The sequence below is a fragment of the Ambystoma mexicanum genome, chromosome 8 (assembly GCF_040938575.1).
Source record: "Ambystoma mexicanum isolate Mex_15411 chromosome 8, UKY_AmexF1_1, whole genome shotgun sequence".
NCBI classification, from domain to species: Eukaryota; Metazoa; Chordata; class Amphibia; order Caudata; family Ambystomatidae; genus Ambystoma; species Ambystoma mexicanum.
In genome coordinates this window covers 726,747,510-726,768,599 of record NC_090929.1, presented here as the reverse complement: position 1 = coordinate 726,768,599, position 21,090 = coordinate 726,747,510, and the positions used below count along the sequence as shown (strand labels likewise).

At 51.3% G+C, this 21,090-nt stretch overlaps 1 protein-coding gene across 4 annotated transcripts in view; it reads right to left on the bottom strand.

Moving 5' to 3' along the window:
* Positions 1–21,090, bottom strand: part of FAM149B1 (family with sequence similarity 149 member B1) — a 1,843,046-nt gene that overhangs the window by 879,925 nt on the left and 942,031 nt on the right. For 3 of the 4 annotated variants that reach the window (XM_069610541.1, XM_069610539.1, XM_069610542.1), the window contains one exon: positions 13,420–13,607. In XM_069610541.1, the coding sequence (XP_069466642.1) occupies positions 13,420–13,607 (188 nt within the window). The remainder of the gene's footprint in view (positions 1–13,419; positions 13,608–21,090) is intronic. The other variant, XM_069610540.1, reaches the window with a different exon arrangement.

Genomic DNA, 21,090 nt, shown 5'->3' with positions numbered 1-21,090 from the left:
AAAGAAAGATGTCTTCTTCATTCGGGTACTGGCAAGGGGTCAGGTTTTCTTTCTAACTTCAACCCTTTCCTCCTTTTCTACTATCAAAAATAGTTTCTGGATCATTCTCCCCTACTCGTTGGTGCACATAAACAACTATTTTCCAATCACCCTGCAGGATACTTAGTTTAGGCTTGGTTCCTTGCTCAGCTTAGCTGCACATGCTTCCTGGTTAGCTGCAAGTGCTTCCTCAGCTCAGCAGAAAATACTTGCTCCTTAGCAGCCATTCTTTTTTTCTTCTTGTCTTGGTTGGACCATGGCCTTTGCTTGTGCTTTGCATTCATCCTATGGAGACAAAGCAGCGGCGTTTCGCTGCACACCGTCCCTGCCTAACTTAATCTAGTCTACCCCTGTTTTTTGAGACTAAGGCACCAATTCTTACTATGTGCCTCCATTTCTTATCGTACATAACAATGTTTGCCTCTTCTAATAATTGCATTCCCCTATCACATCAACCTTTTTTGGCATTATGAATGTTAGGGAGAATTCTCTCTTTAGGCTGAATTTCCTAACCTAGTGAGTCCCCCAGCAGCTTTGCTGGATTTCTGGAGTTTGTTTTTTTCCTCCTGCCAAGAGTGAGACTCTTTTTCTCCCACTCTTGGACATGATTTATGGTGTTCCTTTGACTGTTAGTGTTTTTTGGGCTATGGGGTCCTTTACCCCATAGGGTCTCATGTGTTTTTCCTATGTGTGTTACACAGCCCCTCCGTGCAGTGACACAGGGGTGTCATAGTGACACCCCACCATAGACTCCATACTCTGGGACTGACTACTGTCTCCCAGGGCATGTAAAGTCACCATTGGCTTTACTAGTCCCAAATTATTAACAGAAACCGGTACAAACCATCATATTGTGGACGTACTGGTCGGGGCAATTCGATTGACCCGGGGTCTGTTAGTCGAGGGGGCACGTCTCCGTCCCCCCTGATCGAGTTTTGGCTGGTGGCAGTGGATACTACTTTTCATATTCGACCGCGGATATTTCCCTATGGGATTTTCCCATTGTTTGAGGCTACCAACTTTAATTATTTAATTCTCATAGCCCCGAACATACCACCGGTTTATTTATTTAATGTTAATTCGCCGGTTGGTATTTTTTGCCAGGACTCGATTCTAAAATGGCGTTTGTGTTCTCTTCTGTGACTCCAACCCAAGTCGAGCCCTTTGTTCCACTTTTTGGCGGGCTTCTCCACAGAAGCCTCCAAAAGTGGTGCCACTCTGTCTGGGTACCACAGGGGGTGTGGGAGGGGGTTTAGGCACCCTGGACTGAGTTACCTTGGTAACTCAAGTCGCACTCTTGTGTGATTGGCCCAATTGGTGAGCCGGCCGGCTCACCACTTAGCATGTTTGATTGACAGCTAGGCTGAGTGAATGGGGGTGTGCTGCATAAAAGCAGGGCTTTGGGGACTGGAACTGCAGAAGTTGTCACAGGACCGGAGAATCCGACGAGGGAGAAGCTGAGCCCACCTGCCACGACGACACCACCGGTGGAGCCCTGCGGAACCGACTCACCACTTCCCGACAACAGAGAAGATCTCCTGGCGGGAGAGGCTTCTTCCCCTGACTGGTGGGCACAACCAGTTTACCTTCTTTTCCTCGCATCCCAGGATGTCTTGTGGTCGAATTGCCCGTGCCAAGCACCCCGGCAACCGGATAGCCACTTACCACTGGACCGCGAATAAAAGGATCACTCCTTTTACCCGAGAACTCCGCGGCTGGTTTCTTCCCTGGCAGTGCAACAGACTCCTATCTTCCTCCCCAACGAGATCCTCTCTTCCCCCGGACGAAGCACCGACTTGCATCCGCTGCCAGGAACAACTGCCCCCGCTGGAGTATTCTCACCACTATAAGGTACCGTGTCCGCCAGGCCTCCCTTTCTAAAGATTGCTACAAGGTAATAATAACCCCTTAACCTTCTGGACTGGGCTGGCCGACCTTGACCCTCTAACTGGTCCCTTTCTTTTGGTCCAACTCTTTCTGAACCTTTGCAAGACTTTTGTGCACTTCAACCGTGTGACCTTGGACACATTTCGTGCTGATCCTTAAAGTGGATCCGGCCTTCTGAACTCTAACTTCACGGTTTTACTTGCCTTCCTCTCTTGTTGTGTTCTTGTGAAAGTGTTGGGATCTGTTTCAAAAAGGGTTTTTCATGCATTAAAGCCTTTCCTTTCTACTGGGAATTGCTCATTCCTTGCCAAAACTACAGTAGGCACTAACATTGGATCACTGCAATGCCCCTTCTCTGGGCACTCATGGACAACTCCTCAATAATAATATATATCACACAGAATAATGCCTCTAGGCAATACTGAATATTCACATACAGAAATCTCTCATACACCAGGAAAAAAGCTGACTGGCTATCAGTAAACAAATGCATCCCTTTTTTAAACTCATGGCCATCACACAAAAGATGTCTTTTTGTCCACGCCCTTTCATACTTCGAGTGAATCACTCTGGTTAGTCCATCAGACCCTCCTGGTCAATCCAATATATATGGCTGCCTTTAAAACTCCACAACTGGGGGGCCCAGCTCTAGCCATCCGGCTCCTAAAAACTGGAATGCCCTCCCACCACACTAGAAAATGAAGGAAGCTTACATTGCTTTCGTCAAAATGCTAAAACATTCATGTTCAACCAAGCCTCTTTGTGATCTCATCGTGATGTATAGCTAAGCTGGCTACGATAATGCCATCCATGTGCTAATTCTTCTCTTGTTCAATGTATTCCTGTATCTGTACCACTGAATCCTTTGTTTTTGCGCCACAATGCTCCTGGGCTGATGTGTGCCTTTATATTTAAGTAACTACCACTGAAAAGTGCTTATTGAAATTACACCACAGCTAACACATTCTCCCCAAAGACTGCTACCAATTCCACATCTGTAATCTTAAAAGCCGTCTTTGCTCCATGGATACACAGTTCCAATGTCTACCATTAGACCAAAAATCGTTCTTTCCTGCCATAACACATCTGGCCATCCTCTGGGGCTGTCCTACTGTGAAAATACATTCATGTTTCTGTTTTGCAAAAAATATTTCATATTTTTAGGTTGACACCTTTTATTCCCAGGTGCCTGTGTATCCTGTTTGCGTACTGCTGGGCCTACATGTAAGCTCACTTGTCCTCTGCAACAAATTAATTTTGTATGTAATGCACTTTATTTTCATAATAAATGCAACGTATAAAACACAACTCGCTTGAGCATTTTCCAGATCACTAATGGCCTTCATCTAACAATTACACCAGCTGTACACCTAGCTGATACACCCATGCATCATGCACTGCTGTCTCTTCCGAGTGGGTGTCAACCTATCAGTGCTTTAAGGTAATACCACTGATATGTAAGGCACTATATGACTGTCAAATAACATGACATGACATCTTTGTTCTTTTTTTATGTGTCTTTTTACTACACATTTTAAAATGTATCTAGTTTACCGCCCTACTAAAAATGACCACTATGAGTCATAATGAAACAAATGCAGAATGCAATGACCAAATCCGAGCCATGCGCTTATCAGCCGTCCCACTAAAATATTCAGCTGAAAAAAACCCCACTATCTTTTAAACCACGGCACGCAAGCCCCAAACAGAACATTACAACAAGAACACAGCTTGTTTCACTTCAGCGAGACATCCTTGTCAACACTTTTCTGAATTGAAACACAAATGAAACCTAGACAAGCATTTTCACCATGCTTTGCTTTTTCCTTGAAAATCATTCACTCATTTCTTGTCTAATAACTAATTGTCTTGCGCATCTCACAGGCTCACAGTTAATTTTTTAAACCGCACACAGTTAAAAAGCCCACCTGCATGGTGCATTCCTTTCCCCAGCGCGCTTAAATGCGCAACAACAGCACTTCTATAAATCACTATAACAGTCATTTGAGCGCGGAATTTTATCGTTTCGGACGCGATTCATAATTTACCTTACATAGTGCTAGGAAATTTGTGTGCCTTAAGTCATAGTATCTGATCATCTACATTTTTATTATTTTTTTTCATTTTTCAAAATTTGTCCGAAAGCCAATTTCTTTAGATTAGCTTGAAAATATAATTTTATATTTTTCTAATATTTTACAGCGCACACAGACAATATGACACATAAAACGAAATCAAAACAAACATAACATAAAATCAGACAAAACACATCATGACGTGACAAAATCAGACAGACTCCGGCCAGCTACAAGAACATCTGCCCCTAAATATGTGCGTTTCTTTACAAAACATGAGTTCACCCATTTTAAGGAATCTTTAAATTCTCTTGGTCTCCTAGTCACCCCATTAACTGGGCTCGGGGTGCAAAACTCTATCCAGCCGTCTTTAAACGCTAGGCAAATGGGCGTATCCTCTCTCTCTCTATCGGGTGTCCTCCCCGGTATCTCCTCTTCTCAGGTATCTTCCTGGTATCTCGCTCTTCTCAGGTATCCTCCTGGTATCTCCCTCTATTGCTCGGGTACCTCGAGTCAATATTTTTCCATATTTTATATATATATGTGTATGTATATATATATATATATATATACATACACACATACACAAACACATACATACATATTATACTATTATTCTGATATTTTTTTGTTCATATCCCACCTCCCTCCGTTACCTTTTGCTGGGGTTCCCCATGAATGTTTTACAGTTGTTTCTGAAAAGCTGTTAAAACTTTAACTGAAAAAACACTTTTCTAAAAGTGGTCTCCTAATGATTACTAAAAATGGCCCCCCAAAATTTTCTGGGGGGTACCCCAACATTTTGCATGGGGGTACCCCACTAATTTCCCCCCCCTATTCCCAGATGACAAGGCCCTCTGTCATGCTATCAGGCCTGCAAGACCCTCAGAGTTTTTGCTCATTTTCTGGATTTCTTGGCTTTTTCCCAAATCTGGACTCTGATATTTTTCCCTGAACAGTTGTCAAAAATATATATAGTCCCCTTCTGCCATACTGTTCTCCTCCCCCTGTCCCTTCTTTTCTATCGGCTAGGGCAGCTGCAGTCTGCCCCATCCCCATCTTATTTTCTATCCCCTTTACTCCACTCTTATCTTGGGCAGAACAGTATGGCTCACCTTGGTCTTGACTGTCCAGGCTCTTTTCGCTTGAAGAGATGTAATCTGTTCAGTAATCTGTTCAGTCTGTTCATCCTACCCGTCCTGGGTTGGCTCGCCATGTTTTCTCGAGGTGCTAAGACCCCGATCTTGCTTTTCTTCACCTCTTCCATTCTACCAGGCTCTCCTGGACGTTTTGGGGCCCTCTGGTGCTCTCTAGGGCTCTCTGGGACCCTCTGGCATTTCAGCAAAAGCATTTCAAGCAGCAGGCAGAGTCAGGTTCATCAGGTTTTATTTCATGCCAGACTGGCACAACCAGCATGGTTGTCAAGTACATAATCCTCTGCTCCCTTCTGAAAACGGAGCTTCCTTTTATACTTTTCAGAGCAAAAGAGTCAAACCCCCTCCCTTTTCTAAACATGTCCAGGCAAAACTCTCTGCTGACTATACTCGCGCACCTGGCAATTATTTCTTATCCGTTTAAACCTTCAAATTGAAATACATTCTGGCACCCATCCTAGGATTTTTCCGGGCCACACTTCCCAAATATGGTCACGCAGCTGAACTCCTTGGCTAAAATTTCAGACATCGCCTTGTTAACTGTCTGGTTTCAGAATGCTTATCTGGTTTCTGTAGGGCACTGCAGCCTTGAATGTTTCAACTCCAGGACTGACTCATGCTACCACTGTCTGCAGAAGGCTTCTTCATTTAAAACATTCTTTTTACTCAGTTAAAGGCATTGTCGGTTACACAATGGTAGAGTTCTTTCCTGTCTGGGTATAGTAAAAAACGTAATAATTTTCCTACTCAATTTTTATAATATGCATCCTGTGCCTTGCCTACTTACTAAACCATGATAAAAGCATTTTCGACTTTATAAACATAACACCATTTAAAATACTAATGTCTTTTAACCCAATGAGTTCTATGTTCACACATTTTTACAATACTAAATCATTCCATACAAATTTCTTTGCCTAGTTTAAGTGGGGCGGCGGGGCTGTCCCCTACTGCATTCAGTTGCTGGTACCTCATCTTTATTTTGGCACATCCGTTAAACCCCGCACTTGGGGACTGTATACTGTGTACCTACAGTCCCCTACCAGCACCTGACTCCTGATGTCTGCACTTGCCACCAGCTCGCCGCATTTTTCACTTATTGCTTATTTATTCGATTTATTTTTTACTGTCGATCCCATGTACTGCACTGCCCCTCCCCCTCCCCCGCACTTTTACCCTTCCCCTGCATTTGCACAATCTCAATGCCACCTTTCCTAGTAACATCGTTGTTTCTGTCTTCCCTCCATTTCCCCCTCACTCGCCTTGTCGCGCCTTGAAACACTTGTGTATCGGCACGTTATAAATGCCATATCATATATCATATAATATTAATGACCCTTACCAACCGTTCGTCTATCAGATTATTGCTGACTGGTGATCTTCCCTGACATCTTGAATGTGGGGATGATTGAAGATGGCGGTCTTTATTTCAGACCAGTAAGTGGCAGGAGAGAAGGTGAAATAAGAGCATTCTTGGAGGGTGGATGCCCAAGGGTACTATGAATGACTATGGAGGCTCCTGCAATATTCACCGAGTATACAAGGTGTTGGATGCTCCATCCTGAAGGGATGAGAAACTCAATGATGTGCAAGGTGGAGTGAGCATCAAGACTGTGTGTTAGTGAGTATGCATGATGGTGGTCATGAGTGGGATATGAATGGTGTGTGTGTGTGTGTGATGAAAGTAAGATCTGCAAAACATACTACTGCATCACAGACATGGTCAACGTATATTCACTGAAATAGCTTTATGAGACTGTGGTTCTTTACAAAGATCATATACCAAAATTAATGGAGAAACCTTACAAATTCCCAGAAAATAACATCAGTTAAAGGGATATTAAAACCTCTGAAATTAGTGAGTTATGATTGGCTGAGATGTATAAGAAACTCCCATAGCCTGCCATGTACTGCAATGCTGGCAATGTAAGGAACAAGTTACTTACCTGTAACTGTTGTTCTCCAGCATGGGTCTGGCATGGATTCACATGCTCATGAATATTCCCCGTCGTCAGGCCGGGAATCTTCGGTATAGAAAAAAATCATTATCAGTTTCGTTTCTGATCTGTCTTTCTTAGTAGTAACCAATCACTGGTCTCTGGGTCATACTGCGCCCAGCCAATGACTGCCCTCTCCCTAAGCCCCGCCTCCGGCAGCCATCCTCAGATTTGGTAGCACGTAAAGTGGCAGTATGACCAAGTGAAGAGCCGCAGAGGGGTAGGCGGGAGGGTTCGCATGTGAATCCATGCCAGACCCATGCTGGAGAACAACAGTTACAGGTAAGTAACTTGTTCCTTCTCCAGCATGGGGTCTGGCATGGATTCACATGCTCATGAATAAGAGAATACATAGCAGTACACACATGCACAACCACGGGAGGTGGCAACAAGCTCAACATTAAGCAATACAACAACTCAACATTAAGCAACTCTTACCTCCTCACCAGGCTCACCTTAGGCGAACAGGTTGCGCAGCACTGCTTGGCCGACCCTGGACTCCTTCCTGGAGTCCCGATCGACGCAGTAGAATCTTGTGAAGGTGTGCGTTGATCTCCACGTCGCAGCCCTGCAGATGTCCAGCAGGGGCACACCAGACAGGAACGCCGTGGTAGCAGCGATCGCTCTGGTCGAATGGGCTCTCGGACGGCCGGGCAGCTGTCGGTTTGCCAACCGGTGACAGTGCATGATGCAGCCGGAGAGCCATCTGGAAATGGAAGTCTTCGAGAGAGCCTTCCCTTGATTCACAGTCCCAAAGTTCACAAACAGCTGTGATGTCTTCCGAAAACTCTTTGTGCGGTCCACGTAGAACTTCAGCGCTCTAGCTACATCCAGCGAGTGCAAAGTCCTCTCGGCCGGCGACGAAGGCGACGGGAAGAAAACTGGCAACACCAAGGGCTCGTTGCGGTGGAAGTCCGACGGCACCTTGGGCATAAAGGATGGGTGTGTCCTCAGCACCACCCTCGTGTCATGAAAAGTCAAGTATGGAGGCTTGCAAGATAGGGCCTGGATCTCTCCCACTCGTCGTGCGGAGGTGATGGCCACGAGGAAAGCGGTCTTCCATGAAAGGAACTTCAAAGGCGCCGAATGCATAGGCTCGAATGGGGCCCCCATGAGCTTGGTCAGCACCACATTAAGCACCCACGCCGGGGCAGGAGCCTTCACCGGCAGGAATGATGGGAATAGTCCCTTCATGAATTCTTTCACCAGGCGATGAGACCACAAGGACGCCCGTCCCGCCGTCCTGGTATATCGGGAGATTGCAGCCAGATGTATTTTGATGGAGGCGTGAGCCAGTCCAGCTTTGGCCAGCGACAGTAGGTACGGCAGTACTTGAGGGGCCATAATCCGCAGAGGGTTAATCTTCTGTGCACGGCACCAGACAGAGAACCTCTTCCATTTAAGTCCGTAGCACTTGAGAGTTGAGGACGCCCTGGCCTTTGCAAGAACCTCTCTGCCGTCGGCCGGGATGTCATACCCTCCAAACTCTAGTGCTGCAGGAGCCAGGCCTGCAAGTTCAGCGACTCCGGGTTGTGGTGAAGAATGGCGCCTCCTTCTCTGGAGAGAAGGTCTGCGTCCGTCGGCAGCTTGACTGGTGGGGACGTTGACAAGTCCAGAAGGTCTGGGAACCAGAACTGTCTCGCCACGCCGGTGCGACGAGGATCATCCTGCACCGGGACCTCTTGAGCTGGTTGATGAACCGGAGCAGCAACGGCAGCGGAGGGAACGCATAAAGAAATAGGCCGTCCCAGGGGAACGAGAAAGCATCGCCCATGCTCCTAGGCTGGGGGAACCTGCTGGCGAACTTCCGGCACTTGGAATTCATCGCCGTCGCGAAGAGATCGATTTGGGGTTCGCCCCATCGTCGGAAGAGTCGATCCACTTGATCCTGGCGTAGTTCCCACTCGTGGCACGAGCGTAGCTCCCTGCTGAGTGAGTCGGCGATCGTGTTTTTTATTCCTGCCAGATGAAGAGGCACCAGAAACATCCCTTGGGCGACGGCCCAATGCCACAGATCTTGGGCTTCCTTGGATAGGGCCGGGGACCTGGTTCTGCCCTGCTTCCGGATGTAGAACATCGTGGTGGTGTTGTCGGTGAAGATCCTCACCACCTTGCCCTTGAGGGACGGAAGAAAAGACCTGAGGGCCCAGAACACCGCGCAGAGCTCCAAGATGTTCATGTGGAGAGACTTCTCCTCCGGGAGCCAAAAGCCTCTCGCGTGAAGATCTCCGGAGTGTGCTCCCCAACCTTCCAGGGAGGCGTCTGTCGTCACCGTCACCTGGTGAGCTGGGGTCTGGAAGTCCGTGCCAGCCGACAGATGGGAGCGGGTACCCCACCAGCGGATCGCCTGATGGAACTTCTCGTTGAGGGATCCTGTCCTCGAAGCTGCCCGTCGACTGGATCCAGCGGGCGTCGAGGAACTCCTGTAAGGGTCTCATCCGAAGCCTGCAAAGGCGCACCAGATAAATGCAGGAGGACATCATCCCGAGGAGGGACTTGATAGATCTTACCCTGGCCATGTCCGTGGCCAGCAGACGCTGCACCTTGCCCAGAATGGTCCTGGTCCTTTCCTCCGACGGCGAGGCCAGCCGCGCCACTGTGTCGAGATTGGCTCCCAGAAACAGGGCGACTTGCGACGGAACCAGGTGGGATTTTGGAAAGTTGATGGAGAGTCCCAGGTCCGTGAGCAGCTGGACGGTCTTCGCAGTGTGCTCCACGGGGAGCTCCCTTGCCCGGATGAGCCAGTCGTCCAGGTAGGGGTAGACGTGGATCCCCTGTAGGCACAGCCGCGCCGCCACCGGTGCGAGGCACTTGGTGAACACCTGGGGTGCCGACTTCAATCCGAACGGGAGGGCCTTGAACTGGTAGTGCCACCCTTGGACCACGAACCTGAGGAACTTTCGGTGTCTTTTTAGAATGGGGATGTGGAAGTAGGCATCCTCCAAGTCCAACGACGACAGGAAATCGCCCTACTCCAGCTGTCCCAGCACATGCTGGAGGGAGCCCAAACGGAACTTCTGTGCCTTGATGTACTTGTTCAGTCGTCATAGGTCCAGGATGGGGCGCCATCCTCCGGTCTTCTTTTTTACAAGGAAGTACCTTGAGTAAACTCCGGAGCCCCGAGTCCTCTTTGGGACGAGCTCGATGGCACCCTTCTTGAGCATCGCCCTTACTTCCAACAGTAGTTGAGGGACGTGATTTTCCTTCCTGGCCACGGGTGGAACGCGAGGAGCATTTCTTCTGAAACTCAAGGGCGTGCCCTTGGGCCAGGGCGTCCTGCACCCAAAGGTCGGTTGAGATGGACTCCCACACGCTGACGAATCTCGCCAGCCGGCCTCCCACCGGGGTGCTTCGGCGGGGGCCCGACCCCACGGTCGGTTCAATCTTGTTTGGAGGCCGCCTTGCCTCCTTGACCTTGTCGACGACGGGCACCACCCGACTTGCCGCGTCCCCTGTAGGCTTCCTGGGACGAAGATCTTGCCGCTTGGCGGTAAGTGGAGGAGCCACTGCCGGATCCCTTGGAGGCACCTTGTCTGCCTCCGGAGCTCCGAAAGGAAGGCCGTCGTTGTTGGAGCACTCCCAGTGCCCGGGCAGTCTCTTTGTCTGTCTTGATGGCCTGAAGGGACTCATTAACCGCCTTCCCAAACAGGTTGTTCCCGTCGAAGGGCATGTCCAAAACCTTGGTTTGTACGTCCTGGCGGAAATCCGTGGCCTTGAGCCATCCTCGTCGTCTCAAGCAAACGCCATTGCCCAACTGACGGAAACCGGTGTCGGCGATGTCCGATGCCACCGTGATGGCGTGGTCCGAAGCAATCTCCCCCTCCTGTAGGATTTCAAGGGCCTCAGCCCTTTTGGCGTCCGGAAGGAAGTCCAACAGAGGGGCGATTTTGAACAACAACTCCCTGTCGTAGCGGGCTACGATAGCCAGGGCGTTGGCCGCCTTGATAGTCGTCCCTGCGGATGAGATGATCCGTCGTCCCATCGTGTCCAACTTCCTGCCCTCGCCGTCTGGCCGGGAAGTTGATGTCGAGGCCGATGCCCCCCCAGCTTTCTTCTTTGCCGCCGCCGAGACGACCGAATCCGGGGTAGGTTGTGCCCGAAGGCACAAGGGGGCAGCATCGGGGACCCGGTACTTCTTCTCGTACCGGTCCCTCTTTGCCAGCGCCGTGGCAGGGTTCTTGAGGAGGGCGAGCCCCTCATCCCAGATGTCATCATGAAGCGGTACGGCGAGGACCGTCTTCCTTTTAGTCTCGCGCCGTTGGTAAAGGAACCCTTCTTCTTTTCTTCTGGGCAGAGCTGAAAAAGCTCGGATGCCCTGGAAATCATGGCATGAAAGGATCCAATCTCGTCCGGCGGGGACGCCCGAGCAGGGGGCGACGGGGGACACGTCCCGTCGTTGCCTCCGTCGTCATCTGTACCTGTCGTAGCCGTGTCCGTGCCTGTATCATCCCGTGGGTAGTAGACCGGGGGGAAGGCAGAGCAGGCCGCAGAGGTGGGAGAGGTGGCGTAGGATGCGTCGTCCTCCTCTTATGCGGTGGACTCTACGAAGGTCTGGGCTCCGGTTCCCCGTCGGGTCTGGCTCAGGTACCTCCGTCGGGGGAAGGGGCAACCTTGTCCTCATCTCCGAGCATAAGGACTGAATCGCTGACAAAATGGCCGCCGAAGTGTCCTGCGTCACCGGAAACAACAGGTGCGAGGGCTCTTGAGGAGCCTTGTCGGCGACACGGTCGCTCTCGTCGTCGCCCTTGTCGGGATCCCTCCCGATGGGCTGGGCCTCTTCTACGACTTCGATGAGCTCTTCTTCAGAGGTCGTGTCTGTATCCATGATGGCCACCAGCCCCTCCCCCACCTTTTCCAACGAGGACTTTGTGGGGGTCTTCTCAATGGGCCTGAAAGAAGACTCCCTCCGCGGTGGCAGGGAGACTCTGGGTCCTGAGGGCGCCTCCACTGGTGTAGCCTCCACAGGCTGAGCCAGGGCCGCGGCGACATCCTCAATCGAGGTCTTAGCAGGGTGAATTAATAAGGCCATCGTCACCTTCTGGACGCCTGGGGCCTTCACCTTGGGGGGAGGGTCCGAGCCTTGCTCCCCCTCTGCCGGAATCTTTGAGATCGACCGGGGCCTCTCCAGAAGCTTTGCCGGGTTCTCGGACTTCCTCTTACCCAAGCCAGAACGTTGGCTCGTGGTTGATGGCGCCGGGGAGGATGCGCCCTGCCTGGCAGCCAAGGAGCCCGACCGTTCGGCGCTCCCGGTGCCGGCGGACTTGCGGTGCTTAGCCTTTTGTTGGGCCCCCGTCGCCAGGGCGCCCTCACAGGGCTTAGAAGACCGCTCGGACTTCTTTTTCTTCTTCTCGCCTGACGGGCTCTTCCCTTCCAGCCAGTTGGCGAGACAGAGGTGGCGATCCTTCATGGTCCGCTCCGACATGTTCCCACAAAACGCACAGTCCTTCTCCTTGTGCGTCTTGTCCTCATGGAGACAGTAGAGGCATAACGAATGCTCGTCCTCCTTGAAAACATTCTGAAGCTGGCATCCAGGGCAGGTCCTGAACAGCTTCCCGGGCGTCGAGCTTCCTTTCTCCTGGGCCATGTCCGGGGTAGGCCTCTGAACTTCTGGAATCCTCCAAAAGCGTAACTCGACGAAATCTTCACCCTGGAGAGGCGTAGAAAACTCCGAAACGGATCCCCGTTGATCGGATGTAGAACGGTGGAGCTTGAGGCTCTATTTAACCGAAAAATGAGAAAAATCTCCTGAAAAAGCGCGAAAACGCAGCAAAAGCTCGAGAGCTACAGCACGAGGACTCCCAACACTTGAACGTGAGCTAAAAATCTGAGGATGGCTGCCGGAGGCAGGGCTTAGGGAGAGGGCAGTCATTGGCTGGGGGCAGTATGACCCAGAGACCAGTGATTGGTTACTAAGAAAGACAGATCAGAAACGAAACTGATACTGATTTTTTTCTATACCGAGGATTCCCGGCCTGACGGGGAATATTCATGAGCATGTGAATCCATGCCAGACCCCATGCTGGAGAATATATGCTGTCATTTATGATGTAATTTTGATGGCATGTGCAATGGCAATGTTTGAGGGTCACAACAGTGTATGAGGGGAAGGTCATATGGTTCCCTAGCTAAACATAATAACACATGTCTTGTCATTTATAAGGTTTGGATTGCAAACATGATGCTCCTTACACTCTTTTTTAAGATCAATAGATAAAGAGGGTTGATTACATTGTAGGTGTAGTCACACAATATAGAAGAACTCTATACCTGACATACATTCTTGCCAATACTTCAGAATGAGGTCTCCCATGTTGCTCACTACTTCTCTCCAAACATCATCAAATAGATATCCAAGCAAAGCATTTTTCATGCAGAAAAATGGAGATATTGGAGGGCGACCCATGGTTAATCTGTCAAAGGAGAAGGCAAGGTTCCTTTCGTACAACTCTTCTTCCCTAAAATGAAAGATAATCAATAATTGGATAAAACATAATTAAACATGCATTTACACCAGCAGCTTGTTCTAATGCCATTACACCTGGTTAGGTTGATATTTAGTTAATTCGAACTACAAACCCATGGTGCAGAGATAATTTTTTGGCATATATACACTACGCACTGCAAAATATAAGCACATTAAAGAAGACTGATAAAACCAAAAACCAAAGCGTTAAAGACGTAACCCCCTTTAAAATGCAATTAAAGATATTACGTTGCTTAGAGTTCATTTCTTTCTTAATAGACATTTGCAACACTTTGCCAAAAAAGTTGCATGCTTGTTGAATCAAATTGCAATTATAGGTATGTACATTATTGATGTAATTTGGACTGCACGCACAACACTCCATCATCTCTGGCAATCATAAAAACGTGTTGCTGTGGGAAGAACAAGTTACTTTCTTACCTGGTAACGTTCTTTCGATGGGATGGTCCGACGACGTATTCCATATCTATGACAGGTAATCACCACAGCTGTGCTGCTTCGGAAACTTTTCCGGCGTCTGCGTCCTGCGTCGATGACGTCGATGCGCCGACGTCGAGGACCTCCTCCGACGTCCGACGTCATCCGATGTGATAAGTAGGACGCACGACGCCTGTAGCCTCAGTTGTAGTTTTTTCCCCCAGAACGTGTGACATAAGTCAACTGCCAGTCAGACACAAAGCCTTGCGGAACGTAAGCTGCAATCGCAAAAGAAATTCTGCAGCGGGGAAGGCAGGGCGGGAGCGATATGGAATACGTCGTCGGACCATCCCATCGAAAGAACGTTACCAGGTAAGAAAGTAACTTGTTCTTCGAGGGGATTGGGTCCTCCGACGTATTCCATATCTATGACAGACTCCCAAAGCAGTACCAGAGCAAGGAGGAGGGAAAGAATTTATAAACAAAATTTAGAATAGCCAATCAAATAGCAGAGCAAAGGACCGCCTTGCCAAAGGCCAGATCCTGCCCTCTGATGGAATCGAGGGAATAATGCCGTACAAATGTATGTACTGAAGCCCAGGTGGCTGCATCACAGATGTTGCGAATAGGAACACCCCTCTGCAGCGCAGTAGATGCAGCCACACCCCTGGTAGAATGGGCCCGCAAGCCAGCCGGTGGGACCTTACCCGCCAAGCGGTAACACTCCGAGATGGCCAAAACAATCCAGCGGGACAAAGTCTGTTTCGTCACAGCTTGCCCCAAACGCTTACCAGCGTAACCAATAAAGAGTTGATCGTCCACTCTGACCCGGGACATGCGTGAAACATAAAAGCTTAAAGCTCTCCTAGGATCAAGCCTATGGAGCCTCTCCTCTTCCTTACCAGGATGCGGAGGAGGATAGAATGCCGGAAGAACAACCTTCTGGGCCAAATGAAATTCCGTCACCACCTTCGGAAGAAAAGAAGGACGAACACGAAGGACAACCCTGTCCTTGAGGAAAACAGTGAAGGGTGGCTTAACTGAAAGTGCCTGTAACTCACTCACTCTGCGAGCGGAAGTAACCGCAACTAAAAACACAGTTTTCAGAGTCAACAGCCTCAAAGGGCAAGAATGTAAAGGCTCAAACGGAGCACCCATAAGAAACCTAAGAACAAGGTTTAAATCCCAACCAGGCACCAGGAAAGGTGACGGAGGGAACACATTAGTGAGCCCTTTCAGAAACTGTGAAATTAAAGGGATCTTAAAGTAAGAACACTCATCAGACGAGCGCTTAAAGATGGACAGCGCCGCCAGGTAACCTTTAATGGTACCCACTTGCAAGCCCCTGTGGGCCAAAGAAAGCAAAAAGGACAGAACCATGGGGATGTCACATGCAAAAGGATCCACATTCCGAACTCTGCACCAGTCGCAGAACTTACGCCAACGGCAACGGTACAGAGACTTTGTTGCCGGCCTTCGGGCCGAAAGCAACACCTCCATCACGTCCTCAGGGAGGTCCCAATCCTTATACCTCAACCTTTCAGAAACCAAGCGTGAAGGTTGAGGGATCTGACCTCTGGATGGAGAACCTGACCCCCCTCCCGTGAGAGCAGATCGTCTCGGTAGGGAAGACGACGTGGAGGGCAGATGGATAAGTCGAGAAGGTCCGGGTACCACGTCCTCCGAGCCCACGCCGGGGCAATGAGGATCATCCAGGAACCGAACTTCCGCAACCCCTGCAGCACTTGCGGGATGACGGGGACTGGAGGAAACGCGTACAGCAGCGGGAATGACCACTCCACCACGAACGCGTCTCCTAAGGCTCCTTCTGGAGGAAATTCCCGCGAGCAAAACCTTTCGCACTTCCGGTTGACACTGGAGGCGAAGAGATCCACTTGAGGGGTCCCCCAAAGGGCGAAGATCTCCAGGAGAATCTCCTGAGCCAACTCCCACTCGTGAGAGATCGCACTCTGCCTGCTCAGAGCGTCCGCCGTCACGTTTTCGGCACCGGCCAGATGAACTGCCGAGATCGAAACTTCCTGCTGGATGGCCCAGAACTCGAGCTGCATCGCCTCTCTGCACAGAGGAAGTGACCCTGCCCCCCCCCCCTTTTTGTTGAGGTAGTGCATGGCCACTGTGTTGTCCGTCAGGATCAGGACATTCTTCCCTCGCACAGACGGCAGAAAAGCCTTCAGGGCTAGCCTGACGGCCCTCAGCTCCAACAGATTGATATGGAGTCTGGACTCCGACGGAGACCAACGACCGCTGACTGTCAGCCCGTTGGCATGAGCTCCCCATCCCGTGAGGGATGCATCCGTCACGATCGTCACCTCCGGCCAGGGAAGCCAAAATGGAGCCCCCTTCATCAAGTTGCCTTCGACGGCCCACCAAAGAAGGTCCCGGGCGACCGAGGACGGCACCTGAATCGAGTCCGACATCCTGCCGGAGGACTGTGACCATTGCGTCTTGAGTGCCCACTGCAAAGATCTCATCCGCAGGCGAGCCTCTGGCACCAGAAGAATGCAGGATGCCATGAGGCCGAGCAACCTCAAGAACTCGAACGCTGGGAGCGTCTGGGCATGCTGAAACTTGTGCACCATCAGCTGAATGTGAAGAGCCCTCACCTGGGGAGGAAAACACTGCCCCAGGGAAGTGTCGAGCACTGCTCCGATGTACTGGAGCCGCTGCGTTGGCGTCAAATGGGACTTCTTTAAATTGAGGGAGAAGCCCAGCCTGTGAAGGGAGCGACAGGTGACCGATAGATGATCCAGGACTAGCTCGGGAGAGCTCCCCCTGATCAACCAATCGTCCAGGTAGGGGTAGACGTGAATCCCCCCTTGCCTGAGATGCGCTGCCACCACCACCATGAGCTTGGTGAAAACCCTCGGGGCGGAGGTCAATCCGAACGGCAGGACCCGAAACTGAAAGTGCGAGTCGCCAACCGCGAACCTCAGGTACTTCTTGTGCTTGGGATGGATCGGCACATGGAAGTAAGCATCCTTGAGGTCGAGTGACACCAACCAGTCCTGAAGCTGAAGGGCCTGGAGGACTTGAGAGAGAGTAACCATCTTGAACTTGTCCTTCCTGAGGAATTTGTTCAAATCGCGCAAGTCCATGATGGGTCTCAATCCCCCGTCTTTCTTCGAAACCAAAAAATAAGGGGAATACCAACCCTTGTTCCTCTCCGCTACAGGCACCAGTTCTATGGCGCCTTTCTCCAGCAGGGCTTGAATTTCCTGCGCAAGGAGCGGATCCGGAATCTGCAAAGAGAGGTTCCCCGGTGGATTGTCGCGAGGCCTGTGCCGAAAGGGAAGACAGTAGCCGTGGGTTATGATCTCCAGAACCCACACATCTGAAGTAATGGCTTGCCACTCTACAAGATGCTGCGCCAGCCTTCCCCCAACCGGCGAACCATGGGACATGGCCTCACGACTGAATGGGAGCGGCTGCGGCGTTACCTGAGGGCAAAGAGGCAACTGCCCGAGCGGCCTTGGCACCACGGGTACCCAGTCGTCCACCTCTGGTACCCCTGCGTTGGCCTCTTTGACTGCCAGCTCCTCTCGCTTTACTGAAGGAAGAGTAATAGCGAAAGGAACCACCCCTCCACTGCTGTCCCCTAGGACGAAAAGGCGGAGGTTGGCGAACTGCAGCGCCCAACGATTTCGCTGCAGCTTTTGAGGTCTGCAACCTCTCAAGGCTCTCGTCAGCCTTGCTGCCAAAAAGGTGTTCACCATCAAAGGGCATGTTGAGGAGCCGGGACTGCACATCAGGAGCAAACCCCAACTTCCGCAACCACGCAAACCTGCGTATCACGGTGCTCGCCGCCATGGACCTACTGACGCATTCAGCCAAGTCCAGACCGGACTGAACGGACTCTCACATGGCATCCTTACCATCCTGGACCATAGCAAGGAAACCATCCCGGTCAACCCCTTCGGGAATATGTTCAGCCGCTAACGCAACACAGTTCCACAGAGTGTGCGTGAAACGTGACAAGGCACAAATGGAGTTGGCCGCCTGAAGCGCCATACCACCAGAAGAAAACACTTTCTTCGCCCAGCCATCAAAACGTTTGTCGTCCCTATCAGGAGGGATGGTAGGGTACGACGCCTGCTTTGCCGGGGCCGTGGCCGCCTGCACCACCAAACTTTCCGGAGTGGGGTGCCTGGTCAAGTAGCAGGGGTCGCTACTGGCTGGACGGTATTTACGCGACAAGGATCTGCCCACCGCCGGGAGACTCTCCGGAGCAGTCCAAGCCGCCGCCACCCTTCTCTGTAAAGCCATATGGAACGGCAGTACCGGGTCAGTTGGGGGACCAACATCAAGGATGTCCGTCAGATCATCCTGCACAAACTCCCCTGGGGGAGCAGACCATCCCAGATACTCAGACACCCTAGCCATAAGGCGCCGGTACGAGGAATCGGCATGGGAGCCAGGCTCAGGCCTACAAAATTCCACCTCCGGAGAGGTGTCCAGTCCACTGGCATCATGCAGTGACTGCCTCAAATCGTCAAACTGACTATGGCCCGAGACAATTTCATCTGGCACCTGACTAGGAACCAGGCCATCAGAATCCTCATCCGCCTCCGAAATATATTCCAGGTGGCGAAAAGGCACCCGAGAGTGCTTGCTCTTAACCAGAGCCTTCCTAGGGGGTACACCCGTGACACGGGGCACCTCCGACACGAAAGGCGTCGATGGCGTCGAGCGAATCGGCGCCGACGCCGAGAAAACCGGCAACGGCGCCGAGAGGATCGGCGTCGACGTCGAGGAAATCGGCGTCGACGTTGAGGAAATCGGCGTCGACGTCAGAAGCAGCGCCTCCAGTATCGGCGGCGTCGACACAGCCCTCGAAGCCGGAGCCCCGAGCGTGTCCCTCGACGACCTGATCGTCGACGGCTTCGACGAGGCCCTCGAAGCCGGAGCCTCGAGAAAGCCTGTCGACGCCCTCGAAGACTTCACAGGAGCACACGGTCTCGAACGCGTCGAGGACCGGGACCTGGAACGGGTACGGCGAGAACGAGCTTCCTTGTCCGAACGGGACCGCTCCCGTGACTCGTGCCGACCACTCTTGCGAGCGGTGTCTCTCGACCTCACACGGCCGACCCCACTCGGGGGCGCGGACGGCTGAGTACCCTGCGACTCAAGAATCGCCAACATTTTCTTCCCGAAGGAAGCCCATTCTTCCGGCGTCGCACGGCTGGTGGGGTAACCGACGTGCCGTGCAGAATCCTCGGAAGAGGACCTGGAAGGCGACCGGTGACGGCGCTTCCGAGAATGCCTCGAAGAGGCCGAGGAGTGGCGAGACCCACTCCCAGAAGAAGACCGACGAGACTTCCGACGATGACGCGGAGAGTCACCCCTCGAATCATCCGTCGAAAGCCCCGCCGACTTCGACTTCCGGGGCTTGGACACCCGACCTACCGACAACTTCTTCTTACGTTCGCGTAAGGCTTTGGACGTGAGCGACTGGCAGTCGACACAGTCATCCGTGTCGTGGGCCTCCCCGAGGCACCAGAGGCAGGCGTCGTGCGAGTCAGTCACCGACATCTTGGACCCACACTCCCCGCACTTCTTAAAGCCCGGACGCGGGGTTGAAGACGAAGTGGAAGACATCGCCGAAGGAAATTCACAAACGAACAGGTTCGAAGAACCAGAAAGAACAGAACTCCAAAGAGTCGAGGCTTAGAACCGAGAAACACGAAGCAACACGTTCGCGGAAAAAACGGAACTGAGGCTACAGGCGTTGTGCGTCCTACTTATCACATCGGATGACGTCGGACGTCGGAGGAGGTCCTCGACGTCGGCGCATCGACGTCATCGACGCAGGACGCAGACACCGGAAAAGTTTCCGAAGCAGCACAGCTGTGGTGATTACCTGTCATAGATATGGAATACGTCGGAGGACCCAATCCCCTCGAAACAAAGCTATTTAAGGCATACCTCAATGTGATTAAGGACAACAGTGGCCTGTTGCTGCAATGGAAGCTGGTACCAGACTTACTTTCTGGACGGCACAGCAGCACACAAATTAGCAGGTGGATTTGGTGAGTGCATGCTCCCAGGGCCGCGCCTCAGCGCGCATCTAAATTTAAAGGGGAAGAGGATTTTTCTGGTGAAAAAGGTCCCGTCTCCTGTCCCTAGCGATGGACGCCCCTATACGGTATGGAGGAAAGGGGACGGGACGTAGGAGTAACAAAGAGGAACACGTGCATACTGGCAGCAGTCCTCGACCAACAAGACAAGGCCAGCCTATCCATTCACAAAGAGAAGTGCAAATTCCTCAAAGAAGAACTGACATTTTCAACTACGTGTTTAACAGTAACTTTGTGTCAGCAGACCCCCTCAAGGTTGCCGACATCAAGGGAGCAACATCACCACCCACGCACAGGGAAGTACGCAGTTTCTTAGGAACGGCAACCTACTGTGGGAGGTCCATAAGCAACCTGGCCTCAATTTCGGAACCACTGAGAGCAGTCACTAAAATGGCCACCAAATGGGACTGAAGCAAACACTGCCAAGAAGCTTTCGAGGGCATCAAGAGTCATTATCCACCGGCACCACCATGGCGTACTATGACACCTGGTTAAAGACAGAACCATACGTCGATGCAAGCCCAGTCCGACTGGGGCTATCTTGGTACACAACTCTCACACAGGCGGAGTACAACCGTTGGCATACGCATCCCAAGCACTGACCCCCACAGAGCAATGATGCTCCCACATCGAGAAATAGGCCATTGCTCTACTATGGGTGTGCAGACATTTCCATATATACTTGTTCGGACGGAAATGCAAGGCAATGACCGATCACAAGCCACTGATCCCCATTTTCACAAGCCCAGCATCACACCACCTTCAAGGATTGGAAAGTGGTTACTGCAGCTGCAACAATATGACTTTGACCTCATATACCAAGCAGGAATCAACAATCCCACAGATTTCCTGTCAAGACACCCCCACGCTGAAATGGCGGACGAGGTCACAGTCACTGGAGACAGAGGAGCACATCTGCCAGGTCATACAAACCATGAAACT